General features: G+C 44.6%; 2 protein-coding genes across 3 annotated transcripts in view; both read right to left on the reverse strand.

The window, feature by feature from the left end:
* The window catches only part of LOC310791806 (DELTA-stichotoxin-Hcr4b-like), a 403,187-nt gene that overhangs the window by 74,067 nt on the left and 306,961 nt on the right, over positions 1–22,159 (reverse strand). The window lies entirely within an intron of this gene.
* Positions 1–22,159, reverse strand: part of LOC310791966 (uncharacterized protein) — a 51,335-nt gene that overhangs the window by 2,547 nt on the left and 26,629 nt on the right. The window contains exons 3-5 of the mRNA XM_083653654.1: positions 6,506–8,162; positions 2,426–2,649; positions 1–809 (exon numbers count right to left, since the gene is read on the reverse strand). The exon at positions 1–809 is cut by the window's left edge and continues 2,547 nt beyond it. Of these exons, the coding sequence (XP_083509780.1) occupies positions 1–809; positions 2,426–2,649; positions 6,506–8,162 (2,690 nt within the window). The remainder of the gene's footprint in view (positions 810–2,425; positions 2,650–6,505; positions 8,163–22,159) is intronic.

Below are 22,159 nucleotides of genomic sequence, written 5' to 3' on the forward strand. Positions count from 1 at the left end.
TGCGAGAGTGAACCCGACCACCCCTACGATACCAAGTAAAGCTCCCAGTAATGCTCCTGTTGCAAGACTTGCAAATTTGATCATAAACTTATTAACAACTCTGGTTTTAGCCCTCTCTCTGGCCTCTTCCTCTGATATGTTTCCTGATGACTCTTTAATGCGCTTTGTCTCCTTTTGTATCTCTTTCTCTGCTGCTTGCAGCATATCATTGGTGTAGAAGCCTCCATTGTTTCCCTCAAATATCTTGTCTATTGTGCAGAGTAGCTCTGCCACCTGGAGCTGGTTGCTCCTGTAGTTCTCCTGAGGGTTGTTGTTCCAGTATTTATTATCAATGACGTGACACCGGCCACCACACTCCTTCACAAGATCACTCAGACCTTTGCTCTTCCTGACAAACTGCTGAATTGTCATTCCTGGAGGCAGCTGGTCACCATGAGTGAAGAGAACTGCAGCATATCTGAATGCTTCTGCAGAGAAATATTGTCTAATCCTTTTGATGATTTCTTCCTCCTGATGTGTGAATTTCTCCACCTTCAGCACAATGAGGGAAGCATGACGCCCAGGAGCGCACTCTGTGATACACCTCACTATCTCAGAGTTCATCTGCTTGTCTGTGTCAAAGAATCCAGGAGTGTCAATCAAAGTAATGCTTCTTCCCTGGACAGACCTGGTCTCTGCTGGACATGAACTTGTTTGAGACTTGGGAAGATGGTTGATCTCAAACACAGTCTCTCCAAATATGGTGTTTCCTGTGCTGCTTTTCCCAGCTCCAGTTTTCCCCATCAGGACAATCCTTGTTGTATTCGGCACTAAAAGAAAATGATAACTCTGTATCAGTAATACTGTCTCTGGCTTGCCACTTGTTAGTTTGGTTCTGGACGTCTTTTGATTCATTTATGTTGCAGTAAATAATACATTGTGCAAAGTATGCCTCAGTTACAGAAATAATAGATTGTGTACGCATTAGTCAACAATCTCCATGTAGTCCAGTTTTTTCTACATTTTACAGTATCATAGATGTTTGTGAGGGCAGAAGGCTTCGTATTTTCAAAAAAGAAATCCAAAGGTGGTTTCTATCATTTTAGATCATTCTTATCACGTTAATGCCTCTCCAAGTGCTAATTTTTCTAATCAGTTTGTTTTTAAGTAGTTATTTGATTATATAAAAATAACTGTGGCAGCCAGACTCAAGCAGTCACTGGCTGGTCCCCTCATGCTGCGTTCAAAGTGCTCCTCGGATATATTGTATTTACCGTAAGACTAGTGGTTGATGGGACCAGACCAGACGCTGCTTGATGTGTGATCATGGGACCGCAATAAAAAAGACATGGGTTCGAGAAAGGTGAGTGAGGAAGTAACGTTGGTTTGGGTACTGAAGTGGTAAGTTCAGAAAATGTGTTTTATTACTCCAACTAACGTTATCGGTTTTGAGGGCTGCAAGCTAGTCGCCTGTTCATACATTCAACAGGCTGTGTTAGTTTGCTCAAGCGCTAGCCTTTCATGGGGCATAACGTTAGCTACTAACAACCGATAATGATAACGTAGCTGGAATAATGAAATATACTTTTCACAACTTACCAGGTTGTCCAACTGCCTGCGTATGCCAGGAAATGGGTTTTACTTCGTTTCAAACTTCGGAATCTCACACTATGCCAAGCTGCTCCCTGCAGTGCACGAACTGGACAATGTCTATTTAATCAAAATTGACCCCTATAAAACCACCCATTGTGCCTGAAGGCGTCATTGGCATCTGGCTATGGCGCGGTCATCCGCACCGCCCCGTGACCACCACGTCACGTCCGCGCCATCTTGCCAAGATTATCACTCTACTTTTGTCCAGCAGCCATACAGACATGTCTTGTCTTCCCTTGACCCTCGACTAGCTTACGGTTAGCTCTTAGCCAGTAGTGACACCCATCTCCTTGTGTTCCATCAACCCCAACGGAAGCGGCGGACGAGGACTGCACGACTTTGTCGAACCGGCCCTCTTAGCCAGGAACGGCGGGACCTACTGCGAAAAGCTAAGGGTTGTTCTCTCGTGCTTAAACTGCTAGCTTGGTAGTCTCTCTTGCTAGCCTTGCTAGCTGGTCGTGTATTAGCTAGCTTAGCACTGCCTGCGTATCGCTAGCTTGTACTGTTGCTTTGCACCGTAGCTCGTTAGCCTGCTTCGCTAGGTTTGTTAGCTGAAATCCTTCGTGGCTTTTTTCCTTCGCCCTCGCTAGCCAGGCTGTGTCCACGGACCTGCCTCGCCCAGCTATGGATGCGAACACACCGTTCTCAGTACGCTTACAAGTGGCGAGTCTTCTCCCACTGGTGCCCATCCTCTGTTTCCTGCAGAGCCTGTATGATGCGGGCCAGTCCCCTCAGTCCCTTAAGGTCTATGTGGCTGCCATATCGGCCTGTCACATGGAGATCGAAGGGAAACCGGTGGGGAGCCTCCTGCTGGTCTTCCAGTTTATGAAAGGCACGTGCAGACTGCGACCACGGCTGCGTAATGTCTTCCCTAAGTGGGACTTGGTCACTGTGTTGGAGCATCTCTCGGGTCCCCCGTTCGAGCCCTTGGGAACTGTGGACCTGAAGTTCCTGTCCTTGAAGACTGAGCTGCTGTTAGCTTTGTCTTCAGGCAAGAGGGTTGGTGACTTGATTGCCCTGTCGGTCCAGCAGTCTTGGTTGGTATTTGCTGATGACGAGTGGAGGGTTATGCTTCGGCCTAACCCAGCTGAACAGGCCAAGAATATCAACACCAGCTTCAGATCTATGGTCGTGAACCTGGCTGCCTTTTGTCCCCCTCCTTTCAGCTCGGAGGAGGAGCGACTCTTGAACACGCTTTGCCCGGTGCGTGCGATCCTGGTCTACATGGGCAGGACATGCACGCGGCGCACCTGTAACCAGCTACTCGTTTGGTTTGCTTTAAGCCGCAGGCCCTGGGTGGGGCACTGTCCAAGGAGCGCTTGTCGCACTGGATAGTGGAGGCCATTGCTTTGGCCTACTTTGCCGTGGGGAAGGTTTTCCCCGGAGGTTATTAAGGCCCACTCTACACGAGGTGTCGCAACATCCTGGGGGTTGTTGCGTGGTGTGTCAGTGGAAGACATGTGTGCGGCTGCCTCATGGTCTACCCACCACACCTTTGTTAGGTTCTATAGCCTTGATGTGGCCAGCGCACCCTCTGTGTTGTCAGCCGCCAGGCGGTAGTTCCTTAAGTCACTCTTATGCCTGCAGATTGCAGGTGAGGCCATGTGCTCCGTTGCCAGCCTCAGGTCTCAGGGGTGCTTCCTTGCAGCGAGGTTGGTTGGATAATTGGCAGATTCCGAATGTGAGATTCCGAATGTAAGATTCCGAAGTTCGAAATGAAGTTCGAAACGAAGTTCGAAACGAAGTAAAACATTGGGGTTGTCCTACAACCCAGGTTTTACAAGTGGAAACGAGGAATCTCACACATCTAGCCTCGCTGCTTCTTCGGAACAGTGGGCTGCTGGACGTGTGAGTGACAATCTGGGCAAGATGGCGCGCATGTGACGTGGTGGTCACGGGGCGGAGCGGGTGGCCGTGCCATAGCCAGATGCCAATGACGCCTTCAGGCGCAAAGGGTGGTTTTATAGGGGTCAACTTTGAGAAAATATACATTGTCCAGTTGGTGTGCTGCAGGAAGCAGCTTGGCATAGTGTGAGATACCTCGTTCTCACTCGTAAAACCTGGGTTGTAGGACAACCCCAACGTTTCATAAAGTTACAACTCTTGGCTATGGGCCCACACAAGTTAGCACCAGCCATCAGCTAACGGGTTAGCCTTTAGCCTTTGCCATCACAAACAGACACCGGAGGTTTGGGGTAAACCATCAGAGTTTATATGGATATCTCAGGGAAGTGATTTGACTGTGGGGATGCTGTTCACAAGCTCCTCTCCTCGTAGCTGTTGTAATGATATACAGAAGAGACCAGGCAGCCTGGTTAACATTAGTTAGCCCCAAACTCAGAGGCAATGCTGGGCAAACAGGCGTCATTTTATTAAACTGAATTCATAGTGGGAATCTACATGGTTACTTTTGGCGAGACACAAATGTATAGAACTTAGAGCTAGAGAGCATCGACTGTATATAAATACACTACGCACTGTCCACAAAGCCAGCACCAGCAGCAGCTGCATGAAAAAGTTCAGAGCTAGGGGCGGGGACCTGGAGCTACTGCGCAGAATCTGTCCATCTGCGTTATATTACAGCGATTCTAATGATACAAAGCGGGTTGAAATGAAATGATGGATACACATAAAAGACTTGTGAGCAATCAGCTGTTTTATTTCTGAATCATTCATTTATAACAAAGCAATGAGCATTTCACTTTGAAATAATCATATCATGTTAAAGTAGATCATCTTCCAACACCTCAAACTCATGTAAAGTTTCCAGATTTATAAATTTGTCATATGCATTGAAACAAAAAATAATAATACAAGATACAATAGGTGTGTGCGTGTGTGTGTGTGTGTGTGTGTGTGTGTGAGTGTGTATGTATGTATGAACTATATATATATATATATATATATATATATATATATATATATATATATATATATATATATATATGGGCTGTCAGCGTTATTTTTTTTTAATTGCGTTAATCGCATGCCGCTATTTTGTCCCTTCGTCGCACCCGTACTTGTAGTCAAGCCGTTCGCAGCCGTTTCCTGTCTTCTGCCTGTGGAGGCATGGAAGACTTAAAGACAGCAATGCGCTTCTAAATGGCTCGTTTTACTTTAAATAACACCCAAATGGCACAGTGGACAAGTCAAGAGCAGTAGTTTGCACCTTGTGTAAAACGGAATTAAAATATCACCGAAGTACATCGAGTTTGAGCTATCACCTAAAAGCTAAGCATACCAGAGCAGCTAGCGGCCAACTAGCAGCCAGCTAGCTAGCGCGAGACTCATTCATCACTCATTCTTCCTTCAGAGTCTCGGATGCACGGGTCCTCTAACCACTGGAAGGTTGGCTCCAATGGCTTCACGCGATATACACGTTATCAATACACAGTTTCCAATACTGAGCCATTATTCACGTGGAATTGCCAACGTTTTTAGCTCAGATACAGCCTTCTTCGGCTGTGTCATTTTGGGTTTCGACTGCTCCACAACGCCGCCGCCGGAAGTATCGGTTCTGGAGTGTTTACAATTATTGTGCATTTATTTTCTATTCAAGATGCATTTTGTAGACATTTTGTGACCTCCTGTCTACATTGCACTTCTATTGAATTGAAAATAAATCTAAAATTCAAGATCACAAAGTACATTTATTTGCATTCATTTGATTCCCAATCATGACACACTGGTAAGAATTATTAATATCTAATTAAAAATGCTTTGCAATGCAAAATAATGGCATTTTAAACATGCGATACAAAGATGCGATTAATCACGATTAAGTATAGTTAATCGCACGATTAATCGCGATTAAGAAAATTAATCGTTTGACAGCCCTAATATATATAAAGAACTGTATGTGTGTGTATATAATAGAAAAGTACAAGGTCAACACACATCCTACAGAAAAATGTAAGACATGATGTATTAACAAAAAGAAGTCAGGGGCGAGGTCAAGTTTAGAAAAATAATTCTCATGAAATGCCTACTATGGGCACCATCATCATCATCATCATCATCACCACCACACATGAATAGAATTGGGTACATTGAATCCATGAGTCTCAGCTTTCCAGTCATACCAAATGTATGTAATTCCAATGTAATTCCAAGACTGTTCAAAAATAGGGGCTTTATTTTATTTTCTGTCTGTTGAAGCCCTACACAGCCTACTATGTTAATGCTTCCTTGTATTGTCTGTATTATTATCTACGAAGCGCAACAGTGTATATGCCAATGGCAAATTTCCCCCAGGGGACAAATAAAGTATAACATAACATAACATAACATATTGAGAGAGGGAAGCCCGGGTGGCACGTTTGTCTTGCGCGGGGTGACGACTGGTTGTCTGTAGGCTACTGTATGTCAGGAGCGATCTACCCGCTGAAATTTACACGGCGTCAAGAGTTTAGGAAATGGATTACTATTTCCTGAGGACAAGTGACTTGTGGACGTGTTGCGTGCAGGTTGCGTGGTGCGTGGTGAAAACAAAAACCTTCACGTTTGAGTGACAGGCTGCCCCTCCGCTGTAATGGAGTCCAATCCAGTCCAATGGAGTATGGATAAAAGCTGCTGGACCAGCATCTGAGCGGTGCCATGGAGCTGTGCTATAGACCTTTTCTGATGAGAGATTGTTGCTTTTTTCTGCTTCCTGGTTTTGTTAGACAACCGTGGTCGATCCTGTACACCTTTAGACGTGCTGTACTATTTCACAATGGCGGGGAAGCGTAAAAAAAAATGTTTAGAGACGCCAAAGGCGGGGAATGAGTTAATTAAATATTGCTCACACCAAAATATTTTAATTAATTTTGATATATTTAATTGTGATGCATGTGTAGGGTTTGTATTGATATATTTTAATCAGTATTTTGGCTCGATCTCGTCAGCTTCAATGAGAGCTTGTTTTTCACCCTCCTCTCTGCTCTTTTGTTGTTTTGATGCTGTTGTCTTACCCAGTGAAAAAGCATCCTTTACTTTACATAAGCCAGCTTCAGTTTTGTTCCAGATAGCCTCAGCTGCCTTCCCTGATGCCTCCCCTGCTGTTTTTACCCCCTTAGCTGCCTTATATCCTACAACACCTCCTCCAACACCTCCTATCACTCCTGCCGCTACAACAATAACACCTGCAGCCATACCTAATGCTCCTGCTATTCCTCCTACCCCTGCTAATCCCGCAGTTTCTGCTGCTGCTACTACTCCTGCTGCTGTTGCAGTTCCTCCTGCTGCTGTTCCTGCTGCTGCTACAGCTTCTGCCGTTGCTACACCTGCTATTGTTGCAGTTCCTCCTGCTGCTGTTCCTGCTGCTGCTACAGCTTCTGCTGTTGCTGCTACTCCTGCTCCTGTTGCAGTTCCTGCTGCTGTTACTGCTGCTGCTGCTGCTGCTACTGTTGCTACTCCTCCTGCTACTGTTGCAGTCCCTCCTGCTGCTGTTGCTGTTGCTGTTACAGCTTTTGCTGCTGCTGTTATAGCATTTGATGCTGCTACTGCATCTGCTATGGCTTTTACTCCTGCTGCTGTTGCAGTTCCTCCTGCTGCTGTTGCTGCTGCTACTGCTGCACCTTCTTCTGCAGCTGCTGCTCCTCCTGGTTTTGCTGTTCTTCCTGCTGCTGCTGCTGCTGCTCTTGCTGCTTTTGCTGCTTTTGCTGATCTGTATTTTGATCTGATTTTTGCTCCTAATACTTTGAATATTTTCACTGCCGTTAACGGCATAACTGCGAGAGTGAACCCGACCACCCCTACCATACCAAGGAAAGCTCCCAGTATTGCTCCTGTTGCAACAGCTGCAAATTTGATCATAAACTTATTAACAACTATGGGTTTAGCCCTCTCTCTGGCCTCTTTGTCTGATATTTTTCCTGATGACTGTTTAATGCACTTTGCCTCCTTTTGTATCTCTTTCTCTGCTGCTTGCAGCATCTCATTAGTGTAGAAGCCTCCATTGTTTCCCTCAACTATATTGTCTATTGTGCTGAGTAGCTCTGCCAGCTGGAACTGGTTGCTCCTGTCTTTCCCCTGATCGTTGTTGTTCCAGTATTTATTATCAATGACGTGACACCGGCCACCACACTCCTTCACAAGATCACTCAGACCTTTGCTCTCCCTGACAAACCGCTGAATGTTCATTCCTGGAGGCAGCTGGTCACCATGAGTGAAGAGAACTGCAGCGTGTTTGAAAGCTTCTGCAGTGAAATATTGTCTAATCCTTTTGATGATTTCTTCCTCCTGAGGTGTGAATTTCTCCACCTTCAGCACAATGAGGAAAGCATGAGGCCCAGGAGCGCACTCTGTGATACACCTCACTATCGCAGGCTTCAGATCCTCCTCGGTCACGTGTGTATCATAGAGTCCAGGTGTGTCGATCAAAGTGATGTTTCTTTCATGGACATATTTGCCCTTTGCTTCACAAATACGTGTTTGAGACTTGGGAAGATGGTTGATCTCAAACACAGTCTCTCCAAATATGGTATTTGCTATGCTGCTTTTCCCAATTCCAGTTTTCCCCAACAGGACAATCCTCCTTGTATTCGTCACTAGAAGAGAATAATAATCTGTATCAGTAATACTGTCTCTGGCTTGTCACTTGTCACTTTGGTTTTGGACATCTATTGATTCATTTATGTTGCAGTAAATAATACATTGTGCAAAGTATGCCTCAGTTAAACAAACCAATCTATATGTAGAACAGTTAGTTTTTTAACATGTTATCATCCTACATGTTTGTCAGGAAGGCTTCATATTTGCTCATGTTGAATAACTTTGATAACATGAAACCATCAGCAAGGGAGGAGACCTGAGAGCTGCACACTGTTAGGAAACTCTAACGCCATTTGTTTCTCATTTCGGCAGCAGTGAGTTGCTTTTGTAAAGAAAAATAAAGAACAAAGAAAACATTAACATAACATTAACTAGGCATCTCGTGCACACTCGATTCTTAGGCTCGCCCTGCAGCTCGGATACGCAGCTCGGCTTACGGAATTCCGTTTTGAATGACCGTTGCATTGCACTTTTCGCTGTCGGATGTCATCAGTGACGATGTCATCAGTGTCTGTTCTCTGTTTAAATGTTTGTGTCGGCCACAATCACCACATAGGTGATTGCCCTAATTACCTAATGATGTGATGTCATCAGTGACAATGTCATCAGTGATGATGTCATCATCCGTGATGATGTCATTAGTGATATCTTCCTGGGTGAGGCTATTATAAATTCTGCGATGATGTCATCACGGATTATGTCATCAGTGATGTGGGGAGTGATGTGGGGAATCTGGGGGAATTTCCACCAATACGAGGCTTCATTACTAGTTTAGACGAAGAATTGATGTGAAGTCTGACTCAAGACCCACCCTGTCTCTGATTTGTGGTTGTTCTGAGGGTAAGCTAATCAGAGGCTGAGTAGGAGTGACATGTCATATTGTTTGTTTTTCCACAGTTTAAATGTGTCAATGTTATTTTTCTCTGGGTTAGAGTCTAATAATCTATATATATAATGAACTAGAATCGGTTAGTCTAACCCCTATTTGATTATATATATAGATTATTAGACTCTAACCCAGAATATGTAATTTCTATCAAAATACGTTCTACATATTAGACTCTAACTCATTATATTTGATTCCCTGTACTTTTAATATAATTTGTGGACTCAAATAGCTTAAAGCATCATGTATCCACTCACTATGTGAGAAATGTAATGCTTCTTTGAAAAAGTGCACAATTGTTATGAGCACATTTGTACATTAGATCCAGGAAAATGGCAGCCATCTTTGATTTGAGGTCAAATCTGACTTCCCTCCACATCTGACAATAAACCTCATAGTATCCACTCACTATGTGAGAAATGTCATGCTTCTTTGAAAAAGTGCAACATTTTTATATGCACATTTGTAGATTGGACTTGGGGAAATGGTGGCCATCTTGGAATTGAGGCCAAATCTGACTTCCACCCACATATGAAAATAAACCTTACGGTATTCACTCACTATCTGATTTGTGAAACTTTTATCCCATTTGTGAAAACTAAAATAATGGGTGATTTAACTGAGATTTCATTGTTTTTTCGCATCTAGACCAGATAAAACCAGGTCCAATTCAAAGACAATTACATTTACACATTTCAAATCTGGGCTAGATTACCAAGGGGACCCGACTCTCACCAAGAAACACTTTGAGATTTGTGAAAATGTTATCCTATCTGTGAAAATGGAAAAATTTAAGATTTCATTGTTTTTGCCCCATCTAGACCGCATAAAACCAGGTCTAGTTAAAAGACCATTACACTTATACATTTAAAAACTGTTCTAGATTACCAAGGGGACCCTACACTCTCACCAAGAAATACTTTCAGTTTTGTGAAACTTTTATCATGGTATGAGCACACTTGAATATTAGATCTATACTATACATTAGATCTATACTATAATTCCAGCAGTATTATAATTCCCGCAGTGTCTGTTTGTCAGTATGTCTGGCAAATGTCTGTGTTAGTGATGCGCGGGTCACCCAGAACCCGCCGGGTCCCGCGGGCTGGCCCGCCCCACAGGCGGTCTGGGTTGGCAAATTATGAAAATATCGCAGGTGCGGGCGGGGCAGGCTCAGAACATGACAAAGCAACATTATAATAGAATTTAATTAGAGCAGTGAAAGACACAGAGTAACCCTTTATTAAGACGTGAACTCTCTCACACGTGCATACAATCAGCGAGTCTGAAGCCGTCTGCAGTGCACCTGCTGCACTAGTAAAGAAACGCTTCAAATGAGGTAGCCTATGTGCTCTCAAAACAAACATTTTGGAAGGATTATTCGCTGTAATTATTATTTGAAGTGTCCATAAAACGAATGCCACCGCAGATTTTCTGTGTGGACTCAACTGTGATCTATTTGTCAACTTTACTGCAACGAGAGCGCATGAGGTAATTAAAAGAAATTGGAAAGAATAAGAACTGTTTCTGTAGCCTACCTCCTCTCTACCTGCTACCTCCATTTGAAGACCTTGGATTAATTTAGGAAAGATCGATAATAGCTGAGTTTGTAACGCTGACAAGCAGAAAGAACGACATGAAAGCAGCTGCGCAACGCATCCAGAGCAGTAAAACTATTGTCCAGTTGCGCACCGGCACGCATGTCTGTGTCTGTCTGCGAGAGAGAGAAGAGTTTGGACACATTGGAGAGCTCTGCTGCGCTCATCGTGAGTCCAGAGACATATTACATTAAATTGGCCATTTGCGGGCTGCTGGTTCGGGTTGGGTCGGCATTTTCAGATATTTTAACGGGGCGGGCGGGCGGACTGGCTCCGATGACGGGTTGGGTTGGTGCGGGCGTTTAAAAACCCTGACCCGTGCATCACTACTGTGTGTCATATTGTGCCATATTCCAGGAGTGTCTGTATGTATGTGTCATGCCGATGACATCATCAGTGATGTCATAAGATGATTTTGGTCAATAATGATTTCACTGATGACATCACGGATGCTGTCATAGACATTGTGACATGAGCCTACGTAGCAGTGGAGGAGCGAAGGGAGCGATGCGAAGTTTGGAACTTGACCATAGATTGCAGATATGGATTCATAGGATTCATAGGATTCATTTATTTAAAGAATGGGACTTTACACATTAATGAACAGTACAGCCGTACAGTAAATATGCCAGGTTATAGCCCAAGGGCTAGTTTCCACCTGTAGTCCCATGGCAGGTTGATGTAATCATGAAAGCGAAAGAAAAATTAATAGTACAAAAAAGATTAAAAGTACAGAAGGTTAGTAAAACCAAAAATGATTAAAACACACACAATTAATAGTACCAAAAAAATTAATAGTATAAAAGGTTAGTAAAACCTAAAATAAATAAAACACACAGAGCATGCTGCAAAACATGGCAAATGATATGTTAAGTATGTTAATTGTGATCACATTGTTGGTTTGATCTGAGCCATATTTTCAACTGGCCTTTGAAGGTGGCGAGACTAGGGCATTCTCTAATCGAGGGAGGTAGATTATTCCAGAGAGTGCTTCCCATGTAGGATAAGGTCTTCTGGCTAAAGGAAGTTTTTCTAAAGGGGACCTCACAGACCTTGTTCGTGATGGCCCGAGTGACACGGGTCGAGTTGGCGGTCGAACGATATTTGATAAAGTCAGCAAGAGGAGGCGGCGCCAGTCCATGTAGAACTTTGTATATTAGACAGGCCAACCCGTTCTCACTCTGAGCGCGTCGCATATTGACGCTTTGTCCCGTCCCTTGTGCGTCGCGTGTTACTAACATGGTACCCTTGAGCGACACATGAAACGACTTGGGCTTTCTGACTAAACTCAATGCAAACCCATGGAAGTCATCTTTGACGCTTATGGCAACTGCTCCCCTATTAGCCTAACTGCTCCACCATTAGTCAACTGCTCGCCCATTAGGGTCTGGAGGAGCTAACCTCTCCCAGACCCTAACCCTAAACCTAACCTCTCCCACCCCATGCCTAAACCTAACCTCTCCCAGACCCTAACCCTAACCCTAACCTCTCCCACCCCATGCCTAAACCTAACCTCCCCCAGACCCTAAACCTAACCTCTCCCACCTCCCACGCCTAAACCTATCCCCCCAGACGCTAATGGTGAGCAGTTGACTAATGGGCGAGCAGTTAGGCTGATGGGGGAGCAGTTGCCATAAGCGTCAAAGTTGACTTCTATGGGTTTGCATTGAGTTTAGTCGGAAAGCCCAAGTCGTTTCATGGGTCGCTCAAGGGTACCATGTTAGTAACAAGTGGCGCATAAGGGACGGGACAAAGCGTCAATATGCTACGTGGTCGGAGTGAGAACGTGTTGGACAGGCAGAGGTGAAATTTCTAAAGTTCTCAAAACTTAGCATGCCATATTTACGTATGACATGACAGTGGTGATGAGAAAAGGGTTTTTTATCTAGTATTTTCAGGGCTTTTTTATAAAGTAGTTCGGCTGGTTTGAGAATGGTTACTCCTGTCAGCGACCAGCTAGTTATACAATAATTCAGATGCGAAAGGATCATCGAGTGTAAAAATAAAAACGCAGCGTCTGTGGACAGACAGCTGTGGAGGGGCTGTCATGTGGACTGCCCTGTAGGCCAGTACTAGTGTCTTGAATTTGATGCGACCCAAGATGGGAAGCCAGTGAAGGTCACGGAAGAGGGGAGTGACATTAGAGAATTTAGGTTGGTTGAACACCAGGCGAGCTGCAGTGTTCTGAATGAGCTGAAGTGGTTGGATGGCTGAGGCAGGTATGTAGCCCAGGCAGAAGAACATTCCAGTAGTCCTTGACCAGGAGTTGTGTTGCTTCCCTTGTGAGAAACGGATGGATTTTGCGGATGTTGTACAGGGAGAACCTACAGGAGCGAGCAGTTGCTGCGATGCAGGCCGAGTTGGACAGCTGGTTGTCAAGGATCACTCCGATGTTTTGCTGTGAGAGGGAAACAGTAGTGTTGTCAATGGAGATGGAAAGGTCAGTGAGAGGACAATCTTTCCCAGGGAAGAAGAGTAGCTCTGTCTTACCAAGATTCAGCTTGAGATAGCAGTAGGGTTGGCATGATGGACGATGGCATCGACCATCGTGATGGGCCGACCCCCCCATCGACCAGGGAGCCTTCTACATCGGATCATCGTGATTAATTATAAAAAAGACCAAGTCCACTTACCGTGACACGTGGGGGCCTCCCCTCCCCCCCCTACTGCTTCTCTGAAGTCTGAACTGGGTGCGCTTGTTTATGTCGCCCACGCGAAGTCAGTTGTTTTGTTGTGAAAAAGAAACATCATGTTCTTTCCTGTTTTCAACCCAAAGTGAGTACAAGTCTACAACTGTGAATTTAATTTGCCTGTTTCCAAAGTGAAAGTTGAAGTCGCTCCATTATACAGCAGCAGCAGCAGCTGTGTTTCTCTCAACTCTCCTCAGTCTCCTCAACTCTCTCTGTCATTAGGTTCAAAAGCCCACGTGAATCTTACTTTATATCCGCCAGTAATTCTGTCAGTTTTCTGCCAGCTAGTTAAATTCAACAGACAAGTTGTTGGTCAGGATCTGCAACGTGAACATTATTTGCTCTGCGCCGTTGGTTCAATATTCTGGTATGACACTAGCCACTGCTTCAGTCGCCTGGCTCATGTAGAGCTCAGCTGCCCTGCTGTTAATGTGCATTGCAGCGGCGGAGCCAAACAGCATTACGGCACCACAGCGTCTTTATAAATGATTAATTAATACCCCCCCCCCCCCCCCCCCCCCCCGTCAACGATGATGCCATCGTCCATCACAATGTTTCACTGTGGAATAGAGATCCGCAGATCCCGTGGGGCGGATCATAAAAATAAACATTCTGATTAAAAGCGGATGGGTTGTGGGCGGGTGAAATGATGTATCATTAATGAGGAACATTAATATTAATTACGTTATCTAGTCTATGAACGTATTTTAAGCTTAATTTTTCGTCTGGCACATGTTAGCCACCTATGTTAGCCGCCTATTGTTAGATGGCAAGGACCCAAGGCACTGGGGCAGTAGTAAACAAATAGCCACGCGATGGGATGCCCTCTTTGTTAACTCCTTATATGGTCAATGATGTCACCAGGAAACAGGAGTCTCCACTCTCCACTTAAGACATGTTGGAAGAGAAGTATTATTTTCCTATACAGCTCAATCCAGTCTTGATCTAAACTTAAAGCTATAGCATTAGCCTAGTATGTTACAAGGGCAAGTGCTGGACTGGATTATAATACAGCATGGATGTTTATTTGGAGTCGACTGCAGCGATCGCACCGACGGCAGCAGAAACAGTAAGTTAATCTACCAAAATCACTCATAGCGTTGTGAAAGGTCAGGTGCACAGCGGGCGCGGATCTATAAAGAGTATGAAATAATTTGCGCTGATTTATGGCGGGCGAATGGTTCATGCATACACGCGGATTAAGGTGCCATAAAAGCTCATCCGCGCATCTCTACTGTGGAACCATCACGATGGCTATTTGGTTGACATCGTCGCACAACCCTAGTGGGCAGACATCCAGGCACCAATGTCTTTGAGGCATGCAGCGATACGTGCCTCGATTTGCGTGTCTAAGGCAGGGGAGGAAGGGTAGAGCTAGGTCTTAATGTGTTCAGCATAGCAGTGATAAGAGAAGCCATGAGATGAGATCATATGGCCAAGAGATCTGATATAGAGAAGGAATAGCAAGGGGCCCAGGACTGAGCCCTGGGGCACACCAGTGCTAAGAGTGCAGAATCTGGATAGGGATCCTCGCCATAAAACCTGGTATGAGCGGTTAGAGAGATAGGAGGCAAACCAGGAGAGTGCAGATCCTGAGATACCTAGATCAGAGAGAGTGGAAGGATTTGGTGGTTCACTGTATCAAAAGCTGCAGACAAGTCAAGGAGGACAAGGACAGAGGAAAGGGATGAGGCCTTAGCAGTGTGTAGGATCCAGTAGCTCATTCTGGGAGAGATAGAGAGAAAGTTGTTCGGAACCTGCTCGTTCAAGGGTTTTGGAAATGAATGAGAGAAGAGAGACAGGTCGGTAGTTCTGGATGGCAGTAGGGTCAATGGAAGGTTTCTTAAGCAGTGGCTTGAGTCTAGCAGTATTTAGAGGAGCTGGTACAAGACCAGAGGACAGAGAGGAGTTGATAAGGGTAGTGAGGAAGGGAGATAGATCAGTGGAGATGGATTGGAGAAGAGAGGAAGGTATAGGATCAAAGGGGCAGGAGGTGGGATGGTTAGACCTGACAATCTTAAGGACCTAAGCTTAAAATGCGGAGGGAACGCGGATTTGACTTCAAATCCAAGATGGCCACCATTTCTCAGAGTCCAATGTACAAAATGTGCTTATAACACTTGTGCACTGCTTCAAAAAAAGCATGACATTTCTCACATAGTGAGTGAATACCATGAGGTTTATTGTCAGATGTGGAGGGAAGTCCGATTTAGCCTCCGTTTAGGCAAGTAAATCAATTTGGTTGAGATTAGGATTATGGTTTGGGTTAGTCTTGAATAACAAAAAAATTAAATGTGCCTCACGATTGAAATGTTGACCTCAGAAACGCTGTGACCATGACTGGGATGCAAACATGACTCTCTGGTGTGAAAGGCAAGTGTTTACGCCCCCCCATCCACCCCGACCACATACCCTTACAGCACTATTTCAATAGCAGACTCCATTTTCTTTCTGTAACGTTGTGTAACGTTGATATACACAAGATTCAAGATTCAATCAATTTATTGCCATGTCAACAAAGTTGATAGGAATTTGTCTTGGTTCACTCTCAGTCAAAAAAGACAAGACAGTGCAGCAGCACACCATATACCAGGAACTGGAACTCTCAGGGGTCTGGCGTCGAGACTAACCATGGCCTAGTCCCTAGATCCTTGATGCGCGGCTCTAGCCACTTTAACTGGCGGCTCATGGCTCACAGCTTATATAAATAATACAACCACTGTCAAAACCATTCCCTCACTGCGGTGTAAAACAAACTGCATGGTTGCCAGGTTGGTGGCCCTCTCAGGGCTCCAGAGTGCATGTATTTACATGCATTTTCCCACCTTAAAATCTTCCAGTGCGCCTTAATCAGTGTTGGGACTAACGCTTAACGCGACTAGTCGTTATTAAGTAACGCGTTACAGTAACTAAGTTACTTTTTGCGGAAAGAGTACTGTAACAAATTACTTCATCAGTAACGTAACGTAATTACAATTATTGCGGTTTAAACAGGCTTGTTACTTGTTACTTCACTTTTTTTTAAGTCGAACTGCACCGACATTTGCGCGTGAGCCCCTTAATCACTGAGTATTTCCAGGTAAAACAATTCTGTTCGGGACGTACAGCAGCGAGGGTAGAGAGGAAAATGCCTGGAGTCTGACGGCGGTCTGATGAGGAAGTAATCTTGTGGCACTTCTATACTTTCTAATGTTACTGGACCAAATTCTGATAGTGAAACGGGTAATTTTGCGCGACCTGTGTTGTGTACGGTAGCAGTGTTCACTTCACGCAGCTCGGCAAGTCACCAGCATGGAGCCCTCTCCTCCTCGCTTCTCTCAGGCTGTCTGTCACCAGTGCCCTGCTGCACCCAGGCAAGCACTCGTCTCTCACTCACAGATTCCCCTCGCGTTGGAGGGTGTTCACGGTGTGTTTCACGTTGTTTGGTCATGAAATGGGAAAAAAAATCCCTGCAAGTCTGCTGCCTTTTGGAGATGAACTGCTATTAAAGGCAGCCGCGATGAGCGGCTGCTTTGGGGCTCTGCTTACTGTCAATGGCCGGGTTTCCCAAAAGCTTCTTAGCGCTAAGAAGCTTCTTTGACCCTTCTTAAGGCTCCCGTAAGAAGCCAACGCGTTTCCCGATTGCTTCTTAGCCTAAAATGATCTCTCGTTAAGAAGGCTGCGTTTCCCAAAAGCTTCTTAGCGCTAAGATGATCTTTCGTTAAGGTTTTGTAAGAAGGGTCTGGGGCATTCTTAACACCTTCTTAACTCATTCAGGGCCAATGACGTCTTTGACGTGTTATCAGGAATAGCCCAGAGGGCCAATGACGTGTTTGACGTGTTTTTGTTTTTATTACTGCAGCGCGTAGTTCAAACACTTCCTCAGCCTGTGACATAGTATCAGGTCCCTAGCATCTAAGACAACACGTGAACAAACACATACCGCAGCTGTTGTTTTGAAATTGAGCAAGAGGAAAAGCAGAAAACGCATAAACGCTTCCTTGTGCAGACAGGAGAAACGCCATTGAAACGCCCCTTGGCGCGCTGCAGGAGCTGGTCGCTTTCCTGTGTGCCAGCCGGGAGAAAACGGGAGAAAGTAATCCAGAGATGCGTTTGATCATCGGAGGAATGAGGAAATGATCGATCAGAGGGCGGTGAGGACGTGTTGAATAGCCGAGGGGAAAACGGGAACGATCAAATAGCAGGGAGGATAGGACAGGGAGACATGGACGAGGACGGGTGGACCAGAACAAAACAAAATAAACACACGAACAGCTAAGAAGCGGCAGTCACAGCAGCCCGCTGTCCGTTCTCAAGAGCTATTCAGTTGGTTCATGAAATCGCTGGGCTGCGTGCCCTCCAGTGTTGCTCCTGGCCAATCCCGGCGCCACAGGGCGTGGTTATTGCTTATCCTATGTGGGGTTAGAAATCACGCAACGAAGGGGGATCGTGTGTGTGTGTGTGTGTGTGTGTGTGTGTGTGTCTGTCTGTCTGTCTGTCGGTGTGTCTGTCTGTCTGTCTGTCTGTCTGTCTGTCTGTCTGTGTGTCTGTCTGCACACTCACTCACACTGCTGTATTGTTGAATGTAAAAAAAAAGCACTTCATGTGTATATATATATATATATATTTTTTTTTTTTCATTTGTGTCATAACGAATAGTATTTACATGTCTGATGTCAATACAGTTCAAAATAAAAGAATTGAGAGCGAGTTCTGCCTGAGAATGTGTATTTTACAGAAATTGCCTTTTCTCCTGTTTGTCATCTCAGAGAGACCTTTTGGGTGAAAACAGGGTGTATATAAATGGATATAAGTAGAGTACAGAACATGCTAAAAGCTCACTTTTTTTTTCCTGGTGAACCCAGAGACGTACATCTTCATTTTGAGGTATTGCAAATCACTCTGGTGCTAATAGATAATTTACTGTGGGTCTTGAAAGATGACCAACAATTATGAAAATCTTTGGCCTGTGCTAAATATTGGCAGTCCTAAACTGGCCATGAATGAGTTAATGACGAAACACTGGCAGATCCAGCCGCGTCAGGCAAAAGGAGATACTTGTGTCCTATATTCCTCTAATCAGAATGGATTCCTTTTATAATAAGAATGTTGTGGATTTATATAGCACCTTTCACAGAACCCAAGGTCGCTCAAATTTTGTAGTGTTTCTCGCAATTTTGTTGTATGCTGTGTATATAAAGCAATTTGATCTGCAGTCCATGTCTGAAATAAATAATGTTTAATAGAAGAAGTTCTTGTTTAACATGACCACGATTAGGTTATTCTACAACAGTGTTTCTGAACCACTGGGTCGTGGCCCACTGGTGGGCTCAGAGTGCCATCTAGTGGGCTGCAGAGGACCTCTCACATCGAGATGGTGGACAGCTCCAGTTAAGATGCTTCTTAACACATTCACTGCCAGCCCTTTTTTCAATACTGTAGGTAGGTTCTGCCAAGTTTTTTTTTTTAGGATTCTGGCTCATCTTTCAAGAGCCGAGGATTCTTTTCTGCTAAGATTTTGTGAACACAAATGATCTCAAAAGAACTAATAGAATGTGTGCTTTCTCTGTCTAAAAGAGTTAGTTTGTAGAGTTAGTAGTTATGTAGGCATTAGCAGTAGAATACAGCATGGTTTCAGCGTCTGAAAATGTATTCTGAGATAAATGGCTTTTTGTGAAATTCGATAGAACAGTCACTTTAACCATTTATTTTTGGCGTAAGACGTCAGACATCTAAACAATAGTTTTGAACAGTAATTTCCTCCATAGCAGCAGGAAACCCCCCTCTCCTTCAAACTCCTCCCTCCATGGGTGTGTCTCTGGTGGCTTTGCAGCGTTTGTCACAAGCGAGGCTCTGCCTGTCTGTGCTGCCTGGCTGCTGGCGGCTGCTCTTTGGGCGAGTCTGCATGAGTCGTTTCGGTTGTGAGCTCAGCTGCAATGAAGCTGCGTGCGATTGTGGGCTTTCTGCCGTGTTTCAAAGTGTGTTGCACGCATAATCTATTATGCAAATTTGCAATCCCCCACCGCCAGCTCCCAGCGCGATAATGCGCGAAAGCGAAAGCGTTTTCGCCAATCCATTTTACAGTATGAGAATGGTTTACTCGCGCGTTCCCCTACAGTTTTGGCTCGGCTTTTTCTAGTCTGGAGAGCACTGTCGCCACTTAGTGGGTCGGTGGAATGGGTTGTACACGTTCGGTGGCTCCAATATTTTTATAGGAGACGTGGGGGGCGTTGATCCACGTCCCACCGTCAATTTTTTTTTTTTTTTTTTTTTTTGACGACTCAACTCGTCATTGGCAGTCAACCGTTGGATTTTTTTTGACGAGTCAACTCGTCATTGGCAGTGAACATGTTAAGAGCCTTCTTTAGCAATGTGTTAAGAAGGCTGTTAAGAAGGTGTTTGGGAAACACTTCTTTGGAGCCTTCTTAACTCCTTAAGAAGCTTCTTTGTTGGGAAACGCAGCCAATGCCAATGGGCTCTGCTCTGTCCTAGTCTCGCTGGCCAGCCTCCTCCTCTCCCTTCTGTCCGGAAGACTAACTCTGTCCCTATCTGCAGCGCTGGGCTCTGCTGCTCCCTGTCACTCCGCTACAAAGGGTAACCACAGTGTTTATGTTGTTCAGCCAGGATTATAGACTACTACTGCTGATACAGCAAAGCCCTTCCTCAGACATGAGGAAGGGCTTTGCCCCAAACGTCACCTTTTTTTGTGGTCAAATAAATATTTGGGAGCAGCTGCCAGTGTGCGGACTCTTTTTATTACTTATTTGCACTTCGGTCCTGCACCTGGTTTTAACCCCTCACTGGATGTGCGTGCCTTTTTTGTACTTTTTGGCTTGAGCATATAGCCATTAACAGGGCTTTTCTAATGTTGCTCTCAACATCATTAATTACCTCTAGAACACGCGGCTCATAGGCCTTCTTATCACTAGGAACTTTATAACATCGTCTTGTGGGAGGAAGGGGGGGACAGTTGATTGACTAGGCTGAATAAGTAGTTTAGGAAGAAAAATATTACATAATCTTAAAGACAATGAAATTAAGAAATAATGCTAATAAAATACAAAAAAATTCAAAAATAAATTCTTAGGTGGCTTTTAATATAAAAACGGAACTTAATTGCTTCCTTGGTTTGCAGTTCACGCACAATAAGTCAACTATGGTGACAGCTGAAAATGTGAGGGTTGGTTTGAAAGATGAGTTTGGGAGCTCAGGGAAAGAGATCACTGGGGAAGCAGGAATGACAAATGGACTTCAAAGGAGTTAAGCCTGGAGGCCGGGAAGATTCTTTACAAGGATGCTAACATGACACCAACTTAAAGTATTTATCTGTAACATTTTCAGATTAATAAATGTACATTTTTGACCCTCTCTGTCATTGATTTCTGTAACATAATAGTGATTCTGCAACACATCCTCATACCAAACAACAGAATAAGCCCCTTTTAAAACCGGACAGGACTATTAACCCTAACATACATATATTTGACAGAAATATTAACCCTAACACACATGTCTTTGACAGGAGTATTAACCCTAACATACATGTCTTTGACAGGAGTATTAACCCTAACATACATGTCTTTGACAGGAGTATTAACCCTAACATACATGTCTTTGACAGGAGTATTAACCCTAACATACATGTCTTTGACAGAAATATTAACCCTAACATACATGTCTTTGACAGAAATATTAACCCTAACATACATGTCTTTCACAGGAGTATTAACCCTAACATACATGTCTTTGACAGAAATATTAACCCTAACATACATGTCTTTGACAGAAATATTAACCCTAACCCCCATTCACCAGACTATTCAACTCCATGCTACACCACTGTACTGTTCTGGACTGTGCCAAGGTTTCTATCATCATCCCAGTACCCAAATCCAATAAAATCACCTGCCTCAACGACTACCGCCCCATCACACTCACCTCTGTTGTCATAAAATCATTCGAACGCATCACCCTCTCCCACCTGAAACAACTCACCTCCCCCCTGCTGGACACTCATCAATTTGCATACCGCCCCAACAGAGCAGTTGAAGATGCTGTCAACCTAGCCCTGCACAGTTCACTACAACACCTGGACTCACCCAACACCTACATCCGCACCCTTTTCATAGATTTCAGTTCCGCTTTCAACACCATAGACCCGGTCAAACTCTTCCATAAAATGACAGACATGAACAATCCCCTCTCCCTCTGCTATCTGATCAGAAGCTTCCTGTGGCGGAGGCGTCAAGAGGGTCAGGATAGGCAGCCTCCTGTCCTACCCTCTGACCCTCAGTACTGGTGCCCCCCAGGGCTGTGTCTTTTCCCCCTGGCTCTTCTCCATCTACACCAACCTCCTTACATCCCACCACAGCTCAGTTCCATTTTTCAAATATGCAGACGACACCACCATAACTGGACTCATCACCAACAATAATGAAGATCACTACCGGAACCAAGTGGCCCAAGGGGTCACTTGGTGCCAGGACAACAACCTACAACTCAACACCTCCAAAACCAAAGAACTCATCACAGACTTCCGACGGAATCCACCCCCCAAGACACCCCTCCACATCTCCGGACAACCCATAACCACCACAGACACATACAAATTCCTGGGCACCCACATCAGCAACACACTCAAATGGGACAATAACACCGGTCACATAATCAAAAAGGCCAATCAAAGACTTTTTCACCTCCGGCAGCTCAAAAAATTCAAAGTAAAATCCAATCTGCTCCTCCAGTTCTATCTATACAGCCATCCAAATAGTCCAAATAGTGTAGTAGCTGTACTGTAATGACTTCCGGTTGTGGAGAGGACGCTGGCGCGCTTTTGGCTG

The sequence above is a fragment of the Poromitra crassiceps genome (assembly GCF_964638095.1).
Source record: "Poromitra crassiceps genome assembly, chromosome: 17".
Classification (NCBI taxonomy): domain Eukaryota; kingdom Metazoa; phylum Chordata; class Actinopteri; order Beryciformes; family Melamphaidae; genus Poromitra; species Poromitra crassiceps.